Here is a 14,302-nt window from a genome sequence, read left to right on the forward strand (position 1 = left end):
TGCAAGAGCATGTAAACAAAGTAATTTTTATTTTAAAAAACAGACTGGGGAAAAAAAAAACCCAAGCAAACAACATATACAGCAAGGGCACAGACAGTGTAAACTCACTGGTGATAGTGTTAGCTCAGAGAGAACACCAGAGGAAGGGTTACAAGGATATTCTATAAAAACTGGTGTAATTTCAAAACAAAAAAAGGCATTTCCATTAAAGAAATTACAATGTCAAAGATGGGCTGGAAACCCAGGAGTATGAAGTCAACACCTCTTCCTCCTGGAAATCCTAACAGTTATTGCCAACAGTAAGTGGAAACTTTAATTTGCTCCCAAGGTGGCAAAGCACAAAGTTCCCTCTTTTAAGATCTTAAAAAGACCTGAAGTAATTTGCAACTATCAGTCCCTTATTTGAGAGGTGTCAATGAACAAACCTTCGCTGCTGCCATCAGCAAGTACCCCCAGATCCTTGGTCAGCACAGCTCACCTGTCATCCAGGTGATTTGCACACCCAGGAAGAACCCAAAACCTTTTGACTTTCCCGTCTAAATGCCAACAAAAAATTCAAAAGCGTTACCAAGGGTCTTGGCCACAGCCTCCCTGTGGCTGAAGGGAGGATTTATCCCAAAATCTTGCGATCATGGATACACCAAGCGACACTCCTGACCCTGTATTTTCTTTACAGCCTTGAGAAGCCATTTTTGTAATAAATCTGTAGCAAAAAGCTAAAACCAAAAGCCTTTTCCTCCCACGGAGACAGCTCCATTCCCCCCTAAATAGGCAAACTGGATTTTTTGGGAAGGAGGCAGCAGAGCATGCACAAAAGCTGAGCAGCTCGTAAGAACTGACATCCCTTCACCAGCGTCTGAAAATAAATTCCCACTGCCACAACAAGCACAAATTAATACAGAACTCTGGTGGTTGGGGTCTTTTTTTTTTGCTTCAAACCAGGCTAAGATCTGTTCCAGCAGCAGAGCTGTCCATCAAACATGCTGTCGAAAAAGAAACATTTAAAACAAAAATATAACCACCTCTGAAAGTTTGGTCATTTGTTCATTATCAACAACCAAAGAACAACTCTCAGGTCAGCAGGAGTTTCTCAGAAATGCCCCAAGCCCTGGCCCAGGGCTGCTCCCAAGCCTCAGCCCCAGCTCAGAGTGCTTTCCAGTCGATGGGCTTCTTCCCAGACTTCTTGAGGAACTCATTAGTCTTGGAGAAGTGCCGGCAGCCAAAAAACCCTCTGTTGACAGAGAGGGGTGAGGGATGAACCGTCTGCAGGACGTGGTGACGCTTCTGGGGACAGCAGAGGAAACCACTTGTTAGATTTGGAGGGTTTGGGCACCTCCTGCTCCAGGGCAGGTGGGATTTACCTCCAATTCCTGCTCCAGGGCAGGTGTGATTTACCTCCAATTCCTGCTCCAGGGCAGGTGTGATTTACCTCCAATTCCTGCTCCAGGGCATCCTCCTGCTCCAGGGCAGGTGTCATTTACCCCCAATTCCTGCTCCAGGGCAGGTGTGATTTACCCCCATTCCTCCTCCTTCTGCTCCAGGGCAGGTGATTTACCCCAACTCCTACCCCAGGGCAGGTGATTTACCCCCATTCCTCCTCCTCCTGCTCCAGGGCAGGTGATTTACCCCCGTTCTTCCTCCTCCTGCTCCACGGCAGGTGATTTGTTCCCATTCCTGCTCCTCCTGCTCCAGGGCAGGTGATTTGCCTCCATTCCTGCTCCAGGGCAGGTGATTTACCCCCGTTCTTCCTCCTCCTGCTCCACGGCAGGTGATTTGTTCCCATTCCTGCTCCTCCTGCTCCAGGGCAGGTGATTTACCCCCATTCCTGCTCCCCCTGCCCCAGGGCAGGTGTGATTTACCCCCATTCCTGCTCCTCCTGCTCCAGAGAAGGTTATTTACCCCCATTCTTTCTCCTCCTGCTCCAGGGCAGGTGATTTACCCCCGTTCTAGCTCCTCCTGCTCCAGGGCAGGTGTGATCTCCCCTTACACCCCCTCCTGCACCAGCCTGAGACCCAAAGAACCAGCCACAAGGACCAAGACTTCTGTCCCACTAAGCAAAGGCATAAATGCCCTGGCATTTCCCAATTGCTGTCATGCCACCAGCAGATTTCATATTGATTCATGAGCCCTCAGCTAGGAGAAACAGCTCTGTCCTTGCGAGACACTGCTGACAACAGGAGCTTACACTTGCTCCACTTTTCTTGCTTAATTCTGGCAAAGGCTAAGCTGGAGCAGAACTCAATCTGACAGAGTTCAGGCAGGGAAAATTCCCAATTCTGTAAGGGAAGTGCCCTCTAGTGTCCACCAGAACGAGGGAAAAACCAGGGAGAGGGAAGGGCTGAGGAGAAGGAGGTGTACCCTGTCGATGGAGCTGCCTTTCCTCTGGGCATAGGCTCCCCAGAGCATGAAGACAAGCCCGTGCAGGTTCTTGTTGAGCCAGGACACCACAGCATCTGTGAACTGCTCCCAGCCCCTCTCCTTGTGGGACGTGGCCTGGTGAGCCCGAACCGTCAGCACCGCGTTGAGCAGGAGCACCCCTGGCAAACAAAGCACATCCAGAGGGTGAAACAAGGGTTAATCCAGCCCGGGACTGCTCCTGGATGGAGCTCTGAGCAACCTGGGATAGTGGAAGGTGTCCCTTGGATAAGCTTTAAGCTCCTTTCCAACCCAAACCATTCTGGGATTTAAACTTCTTTTTTCGCTGTTGAAGCAGATTTTCATTTTAAGGCGCTCAGAAGTGATTTTCTCTCCTACAGGTGGATTATTTCCAACCACGGGGCTGGTTTTTACATCAGATTCTTTCCTGCTCCACGGGGGGCACATCACTGAGTGTCTCTGAGCTCACCTTGCTTGGCCCAGCCTGTCAGGTCCCCATGGCCAGGGTGGGTGAAGCCCTCAATGTCCTCAGAGAGCTCCTTGTAAATATTCTCCAAGCTGCAAACCAAACCAGCAGAAGGTTTTTAATACGACAAGAGCAAGCAGCACCACTTATTGCTCAAAGCAGACAAGAAAAGCATTGATTTTAATCTCATTATTTAAGACAATAAAGCCATTTGCAGAGGCGGGGCAGCAGGGACTCTGTGTCTGCCTGGCAGCTTTAATGAGACTGGAAATTAAAATTTACATCCAGAGTATCACCCAAACTGCACAGAATTATCCTTCCAGGTGATGCACAACTCAAATTTAAGTAGTTGCAAACCACTTCACATAAATTTTCCCAGCCCTGAGCACCACAGAACTGCAAATAATTAAGGAACAAAAGGGATTTTGCAAATTTTCATACCTGGGGGGAGGTGGAACAGGTTTCTGGACACTGAAACAGAGCCCGTGAGCTTGCTTAGGTCCATGGTATGGATCTTGTCCCAAAATAACAACCTTTACCTGAAAGCAGACCTTGGTTAGCACTGAATTGTAATCAGTATTATTCCCCCGAGTGAGGGGAAAAAAGGCTTATAAATTATCTTAATCCTAAAATAGAGACAAGAAAATGCCACAAACCAACCCCTCCAAGAAACTGAAGTTAAATCCAAGATATCTCATTGCTAAAGAGCACAGAGCCCACCTAACATTAAGGATTACTATCCCTATGGCTTTGCTGCCAAAATAATGAATTTAACTAATATAATTTGACAAACATTTTCACAGTCACAAAAAACCACCTTGTCATTTTCCAAGTAAGTTTCATCCCATTTCAGGTTTATGCCACACTTGCTGTGATATTTTTGACAGGTTTTATCGGAAATAACATTACCTTGTGCTGTCTTATTTTCTTTTAATAACAGTCCTTTACTGATCAATTAAAAGAACAAGAGATGTACAAGACCAAAAAACCATGAACTCGGTTAAGCTGTTAACACCAGAAAAAAGATCAAAAGGATCAGAGGAAGTTCTGTGGCTTGTGAGAGTAATAAAAGAATAAAATCACAGTTTGTTATCAGACATGAAAGGGAAGGCTGGATTTATGAGGTAAGTGAACGAAACAACAGCATCCAAACCCTGTGGGATCCAAGTTTAAGGGACCACACACTAAAGGAACGTGTCTGTGCACCCACCCCGCACCTTCAGGGTTTCAGACTCCCGGGAGCAGCTCAGAGACCCCCACACCACACACTCTACTCACATCCCAGATGTCGCACATCTGCGTCCAGGTGAAGACCTGCTCGGGGGGCGGATACACCGTGCAGCGCTTCCTCTCCTCGGCCACGAACGCCATCAGCTGCGGGGGCAGCGGGGACTCAGCGAGGGCTCAGCGAGGGCTCGGGGCGGGGGGATCGGGGCATGCTGCTCACCTCCACGAAGTAGGGCTTGGAGAACTCCCCGGCCAGCTGCCGCCGCCAGCTGTCGCCGAAGCCCGGGGGCACGTTCCGCTCGGCCAGCAGCTGCCGCGCCGCCTCCTTGTTCCTGCGGATGCGCTCCTGCTGCTCCGCGCTCAGCGCCGGGCTCGCTTTCTCGCCGGCTTCCTTCGCCTTCTTGGCGGCGCTCGCCTGGAAGCAGCGGGCAGGGGGGTGGCTGCGGAGGGTGCGGGAGGGCAGCGGGCGCAGCCTGGGGCGGGGGAGCAGCGCGGAGCGGGAATGCAGCCCGGAGCGGGGGAGCAGCCCGAGGCGGGAGCGCAGTCTGGGGCGGAGCAGCACCGCGGCCACGGCGGCACCGGCCGTGGATAAACAACGTGCGGCCATGCCTGCACAAGGTCCGGCCATGGCTGCACAAGGTCCCGCCCAAGGGGCGGCCCCGCCGCACGCGGTTGTTCCGCGGCAAAACACAAAGCGCGCCCCCATTGGCCGCCCACAGCGGCGAGCACAAACGCCCGCTCGCTATTGGTCAGCGGGAAAAACGCTCGCTTTTCCTCATTGGCTCGCCGCGGATGGAGGGGAGGTTTTCACCTAGCAACAGTGACGTCACGGAGGGGACCAGCGCTCATTGGGCGGCAGCGGAGCGTGGCCGCTTGATTGGCAGCTCAGCCACGCGTGGAGCCGCGCGGGAGTTTAGAAATTGTGTTCCCCCCCCCACAACTCCCCTCAGAAAAGGCCGGCAGCGCCCCCAGGCCCCCTCCCACACACACAGAGCCGGGCAGGCCCGTGCCGCCGGCAGACCCCTCTCGTCCCTCCCCTCTCCCCTCCTCCGGAGCCGCGGGCTCCCTCAGCCCCCCGATCGCTACCTCAGAATCGCCGCCCGGCTCCGGGGAGCGGGGGCGCTTCTTGGCCGGCGCGGGGCTGAAGAAGGAGTGCAGCGTCCTCTGCCCGATCATGGCTGCGGCGGGCCGGGGGTGAGTGAGGGGCGGCAGCGGCGCGGAATGGGGCGGGACTCGGGTTTGGCGCCAAAACCGCGCGCGTGCGCCGGGGGGGCGTGGTCAGCTGGAGAGGGGGCGGGGCTTCGCGTGCTCCCGTTTCCCGCGGGATCGCGGCTCCCGCTCCTCCCGGGCAGCGCTCCCGGTGCCGGGGCCGCCCATGGACAGGTTCGTGGTTAAACTGCCCCGCGGGCAGCCGGGGGATGGCGGTGGCGGCGGGAAGAGGCCGCGGCTGGAGAAGGCCGGCCCGGAGCGGCCGCCGCCGCGGGAGATCCGCGCCGAGGGGCTCAGCTGTGATTACCGCATCCTCTTCGACAAGGCCGAGGCGGACGAGATCTTCCAGGAGCTGGAGAAGGAGGTGGAGTATTTCGAAGGTATATTCCTGCCCTGGGAGGCTTTGCTGAGCTGGAAGTGTTTGTTAAGGGATAATCCTGGAGCGGTGGTGGAATTCGTTGGAGATGCAGCGTGTGAGGGATGTGATCGGGGTGCTGCTCATCCCCTTGGAGGGGGAGGACAAGAGGGACACAAACCCTGGGAACAGGGATGGCAGCTTTTGGGTTGACACGAGCACCCTCATTCCTGTTGGACATTGCCAGGAGCTGCAGATCCAGGAGAATATTGGACTGTGCAGAGACAATACTGTGAAATACTTTTCACAATACTGTGAAAAACGCCAATCATTTGTTTGTAAAATTTTTCAAAGTTTAATCGTAATAAAATGGTTATAACAATAGTAATGTAATTAGAGTAATAAAATTTGAACAGTTGAGATTAGGACAATACGAGACAATAAAAACAAACAGTTACAGATGTCCAGGTACCTTTTTCTGGGCAACACAAGCCCGAAAAAGAACACCCATTAACAGAGGATTAACCCTTAAAAATGATAGCCTGTAACATATTCATACACCTCATACATGATGCATAAATTCCATTCAAATAAAGGATTTTGTCTGTTCATCATCAACTTATTCTCTTAATCCTAACAGCATCTTTTTGACTGAACCAGGTGGGAACAAGTTTGTTTCTCCTGATGAAAGAGATAAATTCCTGATAAAAAAAGATAAATTCTCTTCCTGTGAAAGATTTAGGTGTCCTGCACCCGAGCACCTCATTCCTTTCTAAAAAGAAAACATTCCACATACATAGTTCCTATTTTAACAACAAAAATTACCTTTCAACTATGAAACTACATTTCCCATACTATTAAAGTGTTACTACAGCATAACTTTCTAGCACAGCACATATAACATTCATTTTAATATTTGCCAAAAGCCAATCACAAAACACGCGGTTTTTTCACAAATAAACCCGGGTTTGCTCCTTCCCCGCAGATGACGCGACAAAGCTGCAGGTGTTTGGCAAGTGGCACAAGATTCCCAGGAAGAAGGTGACCTACGGAGACCCTGGCTTGTCCTACACCTACTCGGGGGTCACGTTCCACCCCAAGCCCTGGATCCCGGTGCTGACCCGGATCCGGGAGCGCGTCACCTCGGAGACGGGACACTCCTTCAACTTCGTCCTCATCAACAGGTACAGCCCCTTCCCAGCCAGCAGCTTGTGCTTCAAATGAAAGGAAAAAAAAAAAAACAATTTATATGTTGGAATCTGAAATGCAGGCAGCTCTCAGGACTTTAGGGCTGTGAGCTAAAGCTTAGAATTAAACACGGGATTTAAGACCTTAGAAAAGGCTTCCAAACTTAAGTGCTAGGAGCAAGAATGTGGATTTGTGGTTTAAAGCAGAGACACTAAGGGTCAACTAGGTAAAACTAAGTGTAAACCAAGTGTAGACTAGGTAAAACCAAGTGTAGACTAGGTAAAACCAAGTGTAAACTAGGTAAAACTAAGGGTCAACTAGGTAAAATTAAGTGTAAACTAAGTTTAAACTAAGTGTAAACTAGGTAAAACCATGTGTAAACTAAGTTTAAACTACATGTAGACTAAGTGTAGACTAAGTGTAAACTAAGTGTAAAGCTAAGTGTAAACTAAGTGTAAAGCTAAGTGTAAACTAGGTAAAACTAAGTGTAAACTAGGTAAAACTAAGTGTAGCCTAGGTTAAACTAAGGAAAAGAAAGTTTAGAATTTTAGAGTTTAAAACTATAGAAAATATAAAAGTAGTTACAAAGGTAAACAAGAAGTTTAGAATGCAGCACTATAAGTTTGTGTCTCATAATTAGCTAAGAAAGCTTACACTGTAACATAAGTCTATAGGAAAAAATATTTGAAGTTAAGAATATAAATATCTTTGATAGCAGTGTTTTATTAATCAATAAATCTTTAAGTCTTATAACTAGAAGTTTTGTAGCTTTCTGAACTATAAAAACGTGAGCTGAACTCTCCTGCTTACATAAAAGATAAGAAAAATAAACTGCATCATTAAAAATAATTCAGAGGTCCCATCTTAAATTAATTAAAAAATTCTTCACGCTTGTGCAGCATTTGAGTTGTTTGGTTTGATTAAATTGGGAAATAATTATTATTTTGGTAAGTAATTGATGGTAGGTGTGGGAAATGGATTTGTAGAGAATTCTCAAAGCTTGACAGAAGGCACACATAGTGTGTATCCGTGTGTAATAAACGAAATCTGTTGAAAGAAATGTTTACTTAGAAATGCCATGGAACAGGACAGACATTGGTGAGAGAGAAATGGAGCTAAAGCAAGTTTTAAAGGATGGCTTTGCAAATAAGACTAAATACTTTGGAGAAACAGCACAGTGAAAGATGCATTGTAGTGGGACCCACCAGGGGTAATTTTAGATAATTGGTTTTCAGGCATTTACAGCACGGTGTGACAAAAGCTGATAGGCCAATAAACACTTACAATGTAATTAGGAGATAATTAGCTTCTGATTGTGGTGGTGTGAATTATAACACCTGTGTTGTCTCACCCTTCACATGAGACTGAAAATGGAATAAAAGTTTTTAAAATGCTTCTCAGTTGCCCCAACTCTGGGTCAGAAAAAGGCTTAATCTGACAGGTGGGAATTAACAGAGTTAATTAACAGAGCTAGTTATTATTAAATTAATTAATTATCTTTATAGTCATTAATTTAATAATGTAACAATCAAATTATTAAATTAATTATATATAAAATATCTATTGACTAGTAAATAATCTATATACTAGTGAAAAATTAATTCAATAATATGTAATGTATTTATCTATTTTATAGAATTAAATATAAAATTAATATATATTAATAATATGTGACTATATAATATATATAAAAATATAAAAATATGAAATGTAAATATATACCATTATTAAATTAATAACAATTAAATCAACATTGAAAATGCAAGGAATACCAAGCGCAGAGTTCATCACCAGGTACAAAGACGGCCTGGACCACATCGGGGAGCACCGGGACGACGAGAAGGAGCTGGTTCCGCGCAGCCCCATCGCCTCGGTGTCCTTCGGAGCCTGCCGGGATTTCGTGTTCCGCCGCCGGGGCCGGGCAGGGCCGCGGGGCCCGGGCAGGATCAGCCTGGCCCTGGCCCACGGCAGCCTGCTGCTCATGGAGCACCCCACCAACGTGCACTGGCACCACAGCCTGCCCCCGCGCAGGAGGGTGCTGGCCCCCAGGGTCAACCTCACCTTCAGGAACGTCCTGCCCACGGCCACGCGGGGAAATGTGCCGCCTCTGGGCTCTGGGAAGGGAATTTAGCTCCTGCTGGAAGCGTGGCGGGTGAATTGTGGATTCACCTCCTGGACAAAATTTGGTAATTTTGCTGCTGAAGCCTGTGACCACTGATCTGAATTTTTCCTCTGGGAAATGTTGCTCTGGTCCTGCTGATCCCTGTTTTTGCTGATTCTTCCTCTTGTTTTGCTGGGGAAGAAGTTTGTTCTCAGCTGATCTTTATCTAAGCAGTGTTCCAAGAAGATGGAAATGCTCCATAGCCTGGAGGCAGCAGTTTATAAACACTGTGAGCCACAAGCTGTGATGATCGTGTAAAGCTGATATTCTGCAGGTGGCACTTTCTGTCAAAGAGCTCTGGTTTGCTTGGGTTTGTTTTTTTAGATTAAAATAAAGCAAAATGAGCCTGAGATGGAGAAGGGGAGTGCTGAGGTGTGAGGACAGGGTGTGGCTGGATAAGTGTTTGACTCCTGTCTGCTTGAATTGCTCTGCTCCTGAGGAAGGCTGCTCTTGCAGGAGGAAGCACAAGGTTTTTCCTCCCTCAGGCACTTTGTACAAAAACCAGGCAGCAAAAAATGCCCTTGTGGGGAAGAACTGGGTTGTCCCATCTCCACTGGAAGGCTGTCACTCTGAGAGTGTATTTCCCTAAATAATTATCCCTAGGGATCCCCTCCTGACTGCCTGAAAGCCACCACCTCCCACACCCGCAGGGAATCCTGCTGAAAATGAGGGAATTCTGTCCCCAAGAGATCTTAAACCATCAAGGAATGTTAAATTCTGGGTGAGAATGGGAACCAAATCCTGTGTAACCTGGGTGCAGCCACTGGAATTAGTGCTGGGCTCTGGCCTTCAGTGGTGGGTCCATTATTCCTGTGGAATTAAGGCCTGTGCAGAGAATTGGGAATTGTTACTTCCCACCTTCTGCCACTCTGAGATCTGTGGAGCTTGAAAATCTTTCTTATCCAGGGCTTGTGAAGTGTTGTTTCAACCCCTTTGGCTCCCAGCTTGGTGTTTGTTTCAAGACATTCCCACACTGATTTTTCTACCAAGTTTGTTCTTTTATTGCTACTGTACAGTTACAAAAATACCCTGAAGTGGAAAAAAAAGCAACTTCAAACAGCAGTGCAGTGCTTGGACTGGAACAGACATTTTTAAATTAACACACAAAATAAGACAAGAATAATCCAAACACAGAAATGTCATCTTGGAGCTCTTAATTCTTTACAATTTATTAACATCTTCTCCACCATGGCAGCTTGGGAGGGACGAGTATCAGCGCTGGAGCCTTGTGGCTGCACAGAGCCCTGCCAGAGGGGAGGTTTGGCTGGAAAACAGATCCCAGTGACCTCCAGAGGGGAGGTTTGGCTGGAAAACAGATCCCAGTGACCTCCAGAGGGGAGACTTGGCTGGAAAACAGATCCCAGTGACTTCCAGAGGGGAGATTTGGCTGGAAAACACAGAGCTCTGTGACCTCTGGAAAGACAGATCCCAGTGACCTCCAAAGGGAGGCTGGGCTGGCAAACACAGAGCCCTGGGACCTGCAGATGGGAGGGTTGGTTCCCAAACACCTGCACAAATTCCAGTGATCTCCATGGGTGTGGTTGGCTGGAAAACAGATCCCAGTGACCTCCAGAGGGGAGGATGAGCTCCCAAAGCCCTGCACAGCTCACAGGGGACGGGCAGGATCTGGCACAGCTCAGGGCCAGGACTGAGGTGCTGGGCTTTGCTCCCTTCCTCAGCTGAGGGTTAAGCCAAGCCCATCCACTCCTCCCCAAGCAAAGCCAGAAAAAAGGCTCAACCCTTCCCCTGATAGCCCTTGAGGGAGATCCAGAATCAATCCACAGCCCAGGGAAACAGCTCTTGGCAAAGAAAACCTGCTGCTCCCAGCTGCCACATTTCAGTGCACACTGTGCGTGTCCTCTGCCCCTCCTCCAGCACAACTAAGCCAAGAGGCTGCTCAGCTGAACCCCCAAATCCAGGAAAAAGCCCCAGGCAGAGCACTGAGCCTGGAGAATGCAGGACACCCACTGCTGGCACTGGAAATGGTTTCAGTTCAGAGGTGCAGGGGCAGATCTGCTGGAGGGAGATGTTGGGGTGATGGTTTTAGAGGGCTCCCAGTAGGGAGGGCTGGCTCCTCCTCCAGCTCTGTCAGCTCTCCCTTCAATGGCCAGAGCAAATTTTTGGCATTTTGTATCCTTCAAGGGTTTTTTTTTTGTTGTTGTTTTTTGTTTTTTGGTTTTTTTTTTGGTTGGTTTCTTGGTTTTCTGTAAATTCAAACAGATTAAAACCAAGCTACTGCTCGTGCAGCACAGCCAGGACCCAGGTCCCAGTCCAGCAGTGGATTTATCAATATTTCTGTACCATGAGCATTACCTGGGCCAGGAATTGTGCTCCAGACTCTGGAATGATGAGTTGTGTAAATAATTTTGCATATCCACCCATTTTACCACTCCTGCTTTGGCTGGTTTGGAGCCTCTCCTGAGGAAGTGTGAACACCCCCGAGCTTTGGGCAGCACTATGAATTCATGAGGTACAAAGTTGCCCTAAAAAAACTACTTAAGACAGTTGTTATTTGAAAACTTCACACTGAAAAAAGCTTGTCTGATGAGGGATTTTTTTTCTCCTCCAAGCTTATAAGGACAGAAAAGAGCTAAAAACAACCTCCATATTTTATTCCTGGTCACTTAAAAGCAGGTTTTTAAAAGAGGATTTTTGCTGCTTTTCCCTCTGTGCTTTGGGACTTTTAGATTTTTTTTTTTTTTTTTTTGCACATCAACCAATCCAGAGCAGCAGAATTCCCCTTATTTCTATTTACAGGGCAGCCTGGAGCTGATGCAGGATTCCCAGATTTCTTCATGAGACCAGTAAGTGCCCACCAGTCCTGGCCCTCTTATTTATATTCCATTTAACAAGGCCAGGGGCTGCTCTACAGCTCAGCTGCAAGCCAGGAGCGTGGATCCCAGTGCTGGGAATAGCAGATTCCAGCAATAAAATGGGAAGGGCAAGTCTAGAACAGTTACAGCAGCTTGAAAATCACAGCATTAAAAGTTGTAGTTGATGCTACAAAACAACTGGATTCAACAGTGCTGAAGGAAATGACAACACTGAGCACTAGCAAACACTTCCATGTGCTAATTCCAGCTAGATTCCAAAGGTATGGAGCAATAAATTAAGGTTTCAGCTCTTAATAGATACAAAATTATCTCCTGGATAAAGCAATTTAAATCAGGAGAAGGATTTTATAATATAAAGAAGTAAAGTAGGAGGAAAATTGTGTGAACAGGGAAATCTTTTGGATGGGGGCAGTTTGTGGAGATGCCTTGACTTGATGGGTCAGGAGAAATGGGATTCCATGGGTTCATCCCGTGGGTGTGAGGCATTCCCAGGACACAGTGGGCATGCAGAGGGCTGGGGCAGTGGCAGTGCAGCTGTTCAGGGAAGCTCAAGGCACTTTGTGTCTTAAATCATTGCCAACAGCAGCTTCCCATCACCCCCTCCCAGGGCTCCCCACTGGGAAACACCTTGGGATAAAATCCCTGCCTGACAGACAAAGGCTGCTCAACACACACTTGGGGCTGGAACAGCTCTGGGAATTTTGGTACAAAACACAATTCCCAGCCATTGCCACAGGGAAGGGAACCTGGAGGGGCTGGTGGATCATGGAGAGGTGCCAGGGGAGGGATTGGGATGGGGAGGGGCTCTTCAACAGCAGTGTGACATCAACCCTTTCCAGGGCTCCCCCTTGGGAAGTGAAATGTGTGGGATAAAGCATCTCCCTGGGAAAAGTGCTGTGTCAGGACATGGAACAGAGCCTTGGGACAGGCAGAAAAACACTTCTCAACACACACCCGGGGCTGCACGGTGCCAGAACAGCAGGATTTGGGCACAAACCACAACTCCCAGCTGCTCCCACAGGGAAGGGAGCCTGGAGAGGGGGAGGTTTGCATAATGGAGAGGCTCCATCCGAGGGCTGAGGCCATCCCAGGGGCTGGGACCATCCTGAGGGCTGGAACCATCCCAGGGGCTGGGACCATCCCGGGAGAGGGAACCATTCCAGGGGAGGGAACCATCCCAGGGGCTGAGACCATCCCAAGGGCTGGGATCATCCCACGGGCTGGGACCATCCCGAGGGCTGGAACCGTCCCAGGGGCTGGGACCATCCCGGGAGAGGGAACCATTCCAGGGGAGGGAACCATCCCAAGGGCTGGGGCCATCCCAGGGGCTGGGACAGTCCCAAGGGCTGGGATGAGGATGACCCCAAGGGCTGGGACCATCCCAGGGGCTGAGACCATCCCGAGGGCTGGGACAGTCCCAAGGGCTGGGATGAGTATGACACCAAGGGCTGGGACGGTTCCAGGGGCTGGGATGACCCCAAGGGCTGGGATGACCCTGAGAGCTGGGACAGTCCCAGGGGCTGGGATGACCCTGAGGGCTGGGATGAGGATAACCTCAAGGGCTGGGACGATCCCGAGGGCTGGGACAATCCCAGGGGCTGGGATGACCCTGAGGGCTGGGATGACCCCGAGGGCTGGGATGACCCCGAGGGCTGGGATGAGGATAACCCCGAGGGCTGGGACGATGCCGAGGGCTGGGATGACCCCAAGGGCTGGGATGGTTCCAGGGGCTGGGATGACCCCAAGGGCTGGGACCATCCCAGCACCGCGGACCATCCTGAGGGCTGGAACCATCCCAGGGGCTGGGACCATCCCGGGAGAGGGAACCATTCCAGTGGAGGGAACCATCCCAGGGGCTGAGACCATCCCAAGGGCTGGGATCATCTCACGGGCTGGGACCATCCCGGGAGAGGGAACCATTCCAGGGGAGGGAACCATCCCAAGGGCTGGGGCCATCCCGAGGGCTGGAACCACCCCAAGGGGCTGGGACAGTCCCAAGGGCTGGGATGAGGATCACCCCAAGGGCTGGGACTGTTCCAGGGGCTGGGACCATCCCAGGGGCTGAGACCATCCCGAGGGCTGGGACAGTCCCAAGGGCTGGGATGAGGATGACACCAAGGGCTGGGACGGTTCCAGGGGCTGGGATGACCCCAAGGGCTGGGACGATCCCGAGGGCTGGGACGGTCTCAAGGGCTGGGATGAGGATAACCCCAAGGGCTGGGACGATCCCGAGGGCTGGGACAATCCCAGGGGCTGGGACAATCCCAGGGGCTGGGATGAGGATAACCTCAAGGGCTGGGACGATCCCGAGGGCTGGGACAATCCCAGGGGCTGGGATGACCCCGAGGGCTGGGATGGTCCCAGGGGCTGGGATGAGGATAACCCCGAGGGCTGGGACGATGCCGAGGGCTGGGATGACCCCAAGGGCTGGGATGGTTCCAGGGGCTGGGATGACCCCAAGGGCTGGGACCATCCCAGCACCGCTG

The 14,302-nt window shown here is 50.1% G+C and overlaps 3 protein-coding genes across 5 annotated transcripts; 1 reads left to right on the plus strand and 2 right to left on the minus strand.

Annotated features, from left to right (window-relative positions):
• Positions 1–12: 12 nt before the first annotated feature.
• Positions 13–5,301, minus strand: UNG (uracil DNA glycosylase). 2 transcript variants are annotated; one of them, XM_041488409.1, is made up of 7 exons: positions 5,156–5,301; positions 4,290–4,484; positions 4,121–4,216; positions 3,284–3,381; positions 2,846–2,934; positions 2,359–2,537; positions 13–1,284 (listed from the first exon to the last, which is right to left on the minus strand). In XM_041488409.1, the coding sequence occupies exons 1-7, from the start codon at positions 5,243–5,245 to the stop codon at positions 1,144–1,146; spliced, it is 888 nt and encodes a 295-aa protein (XP_041344343.1). In that variant the 5' UTR covers positions 5,246–5,301; the 3' UTR covers positions 13–1,143. The 2 variants fall into 2 exon arrangements, with proteins under 2 accessions (XP_041344343.1, XP_041344342.1); XM_041488408.1 differs by lacking the exon at positions 5,156–5,301 and having other exon boundaries at positions 4,290–4,710.
• Positions 5,302–5,369: 68 nt separating this feature from the next.
• Positions 5,370–9,332, plus strand: ALKBH2 (alkB homolog 2, alpha-ketoglutarate dependent dioxygenase). Of its 2 annotated transcripts, none has more exons than XM_041488413.1 (3): positions 5,370–5,658; positions 6,619–6,817; positions 8,588–9,332. In XM_041488413.1, exons 1-3 carry the CDS (start codon positions 5,445–5,447, stop codon positions 9,009–9,011), a joined length of 837 nt encoding a protein of 278 aa, XP_041344347.1. In that variant the 5' UTR covers positions 5,370–5,444; the 3' UTR covers positions 9,012–9,332. The 2 variants fall into 2 exon arrangements, with proteins under 2 accessions (XP_041344347.1, XP_041344348.1); XM_041488414.1 differs by having other exon boundaries at positions 8,616–9,332.
• A 1,838-nt stretch (positions 9,333–11,170) lies between these two features.
• On the minus strand, positions 11,171–14,289 carry LOC121364820 (tetra-peptide repeat homeobox protein 1-like). Its single transcript, XM_041488410.1, has 2 exons — positions 13,857–14,289; positions 11,171–13,183 (listed from the first exon to the last, which is right to left on the minus strand). Exons 1-2 carry the CDS (start codon positions 14,287–14,289, stop codon positions 12,642–12,644), a joined length of 975 nt encoding a protein of 324 aa, XP_041344344.1. The 3' UTR covers positions 11,171–12,641.
• Between the last annotated feature and the right edge of the window lie 13 nt (positions 14,290–14,302).

Source organism: Pyrgilauda ruficollis, unplaced genomic scaffold (assembly GCF_017590135.1).
Source record: "Pyrgilauda ruficollis isolate IOZ18807 unplaced genomic scaffold, ASM1759013v1 scaffold9, whole genome shotgun sequence".
Lineage (NCBI taxonomy): Eukaryota > Metazoa > Chordata > Aves > Passeriformes > Passeridae > Pyrgilauda > Pyrgilauda ruficollis.

Coding starts and splice junctions, on each gene's coding strand:
- UNG (XM_041488408.1), bottom strand. CDS start 4,697: ATGGCCGGACCTTGTGCAGGCATGGCCGCACGTTGTTTATCCACGGCC. Junction 3,382..4,120: donor AGATGTGCGACATCTGGGAT/GTGAGTAGAGTG, acceptor GTCTGCTTTCAG/GTAAAGGTTGTTATTTTGGG. Junction 1,285..2,358: donor AAGGCAGCTCCATCGACAGG/GTACACCTCCTT, acceptor TGCTGTCCCCAG/AAGCGTCACCACGTCCTGCA.
- ALKBH2 (XM_041488413.1), top strand. CDS start 5,445: ATGGACAGGTTCGTGGTTAAACTGCCCCGCGGGCAGCCGGGGGATGGC. Junction 5,659..6,618: donor GGAGGTGGAGTATTTCGAAG/GTATATTCCTGC, acceptor CCTTCCCCGCAG/ATGACGCGACAAAGCTGCAG. Junction 6,818..8,587: donor AACTTCGTCCTCATCAACAG/GTACAGCCCCTT, acceptor TGAAAATGCAAG/GAATACCAAGCGCAGAGTTC.
- LOC121364820 (XM_041488410.1), bottom strand. CDS start 14,289: ATGGTCCCAGCCCTTGGGGTCATCCCAGCCCCTGGAACCATCCCAGCC. Junction 13,184..13,856: donor CCCTGGGATGGTCCCAGCCC/CTGGAACAGTCC, acceptor TGGTCCCAGCCC/TTGGGGTCATCCTCATCCCA.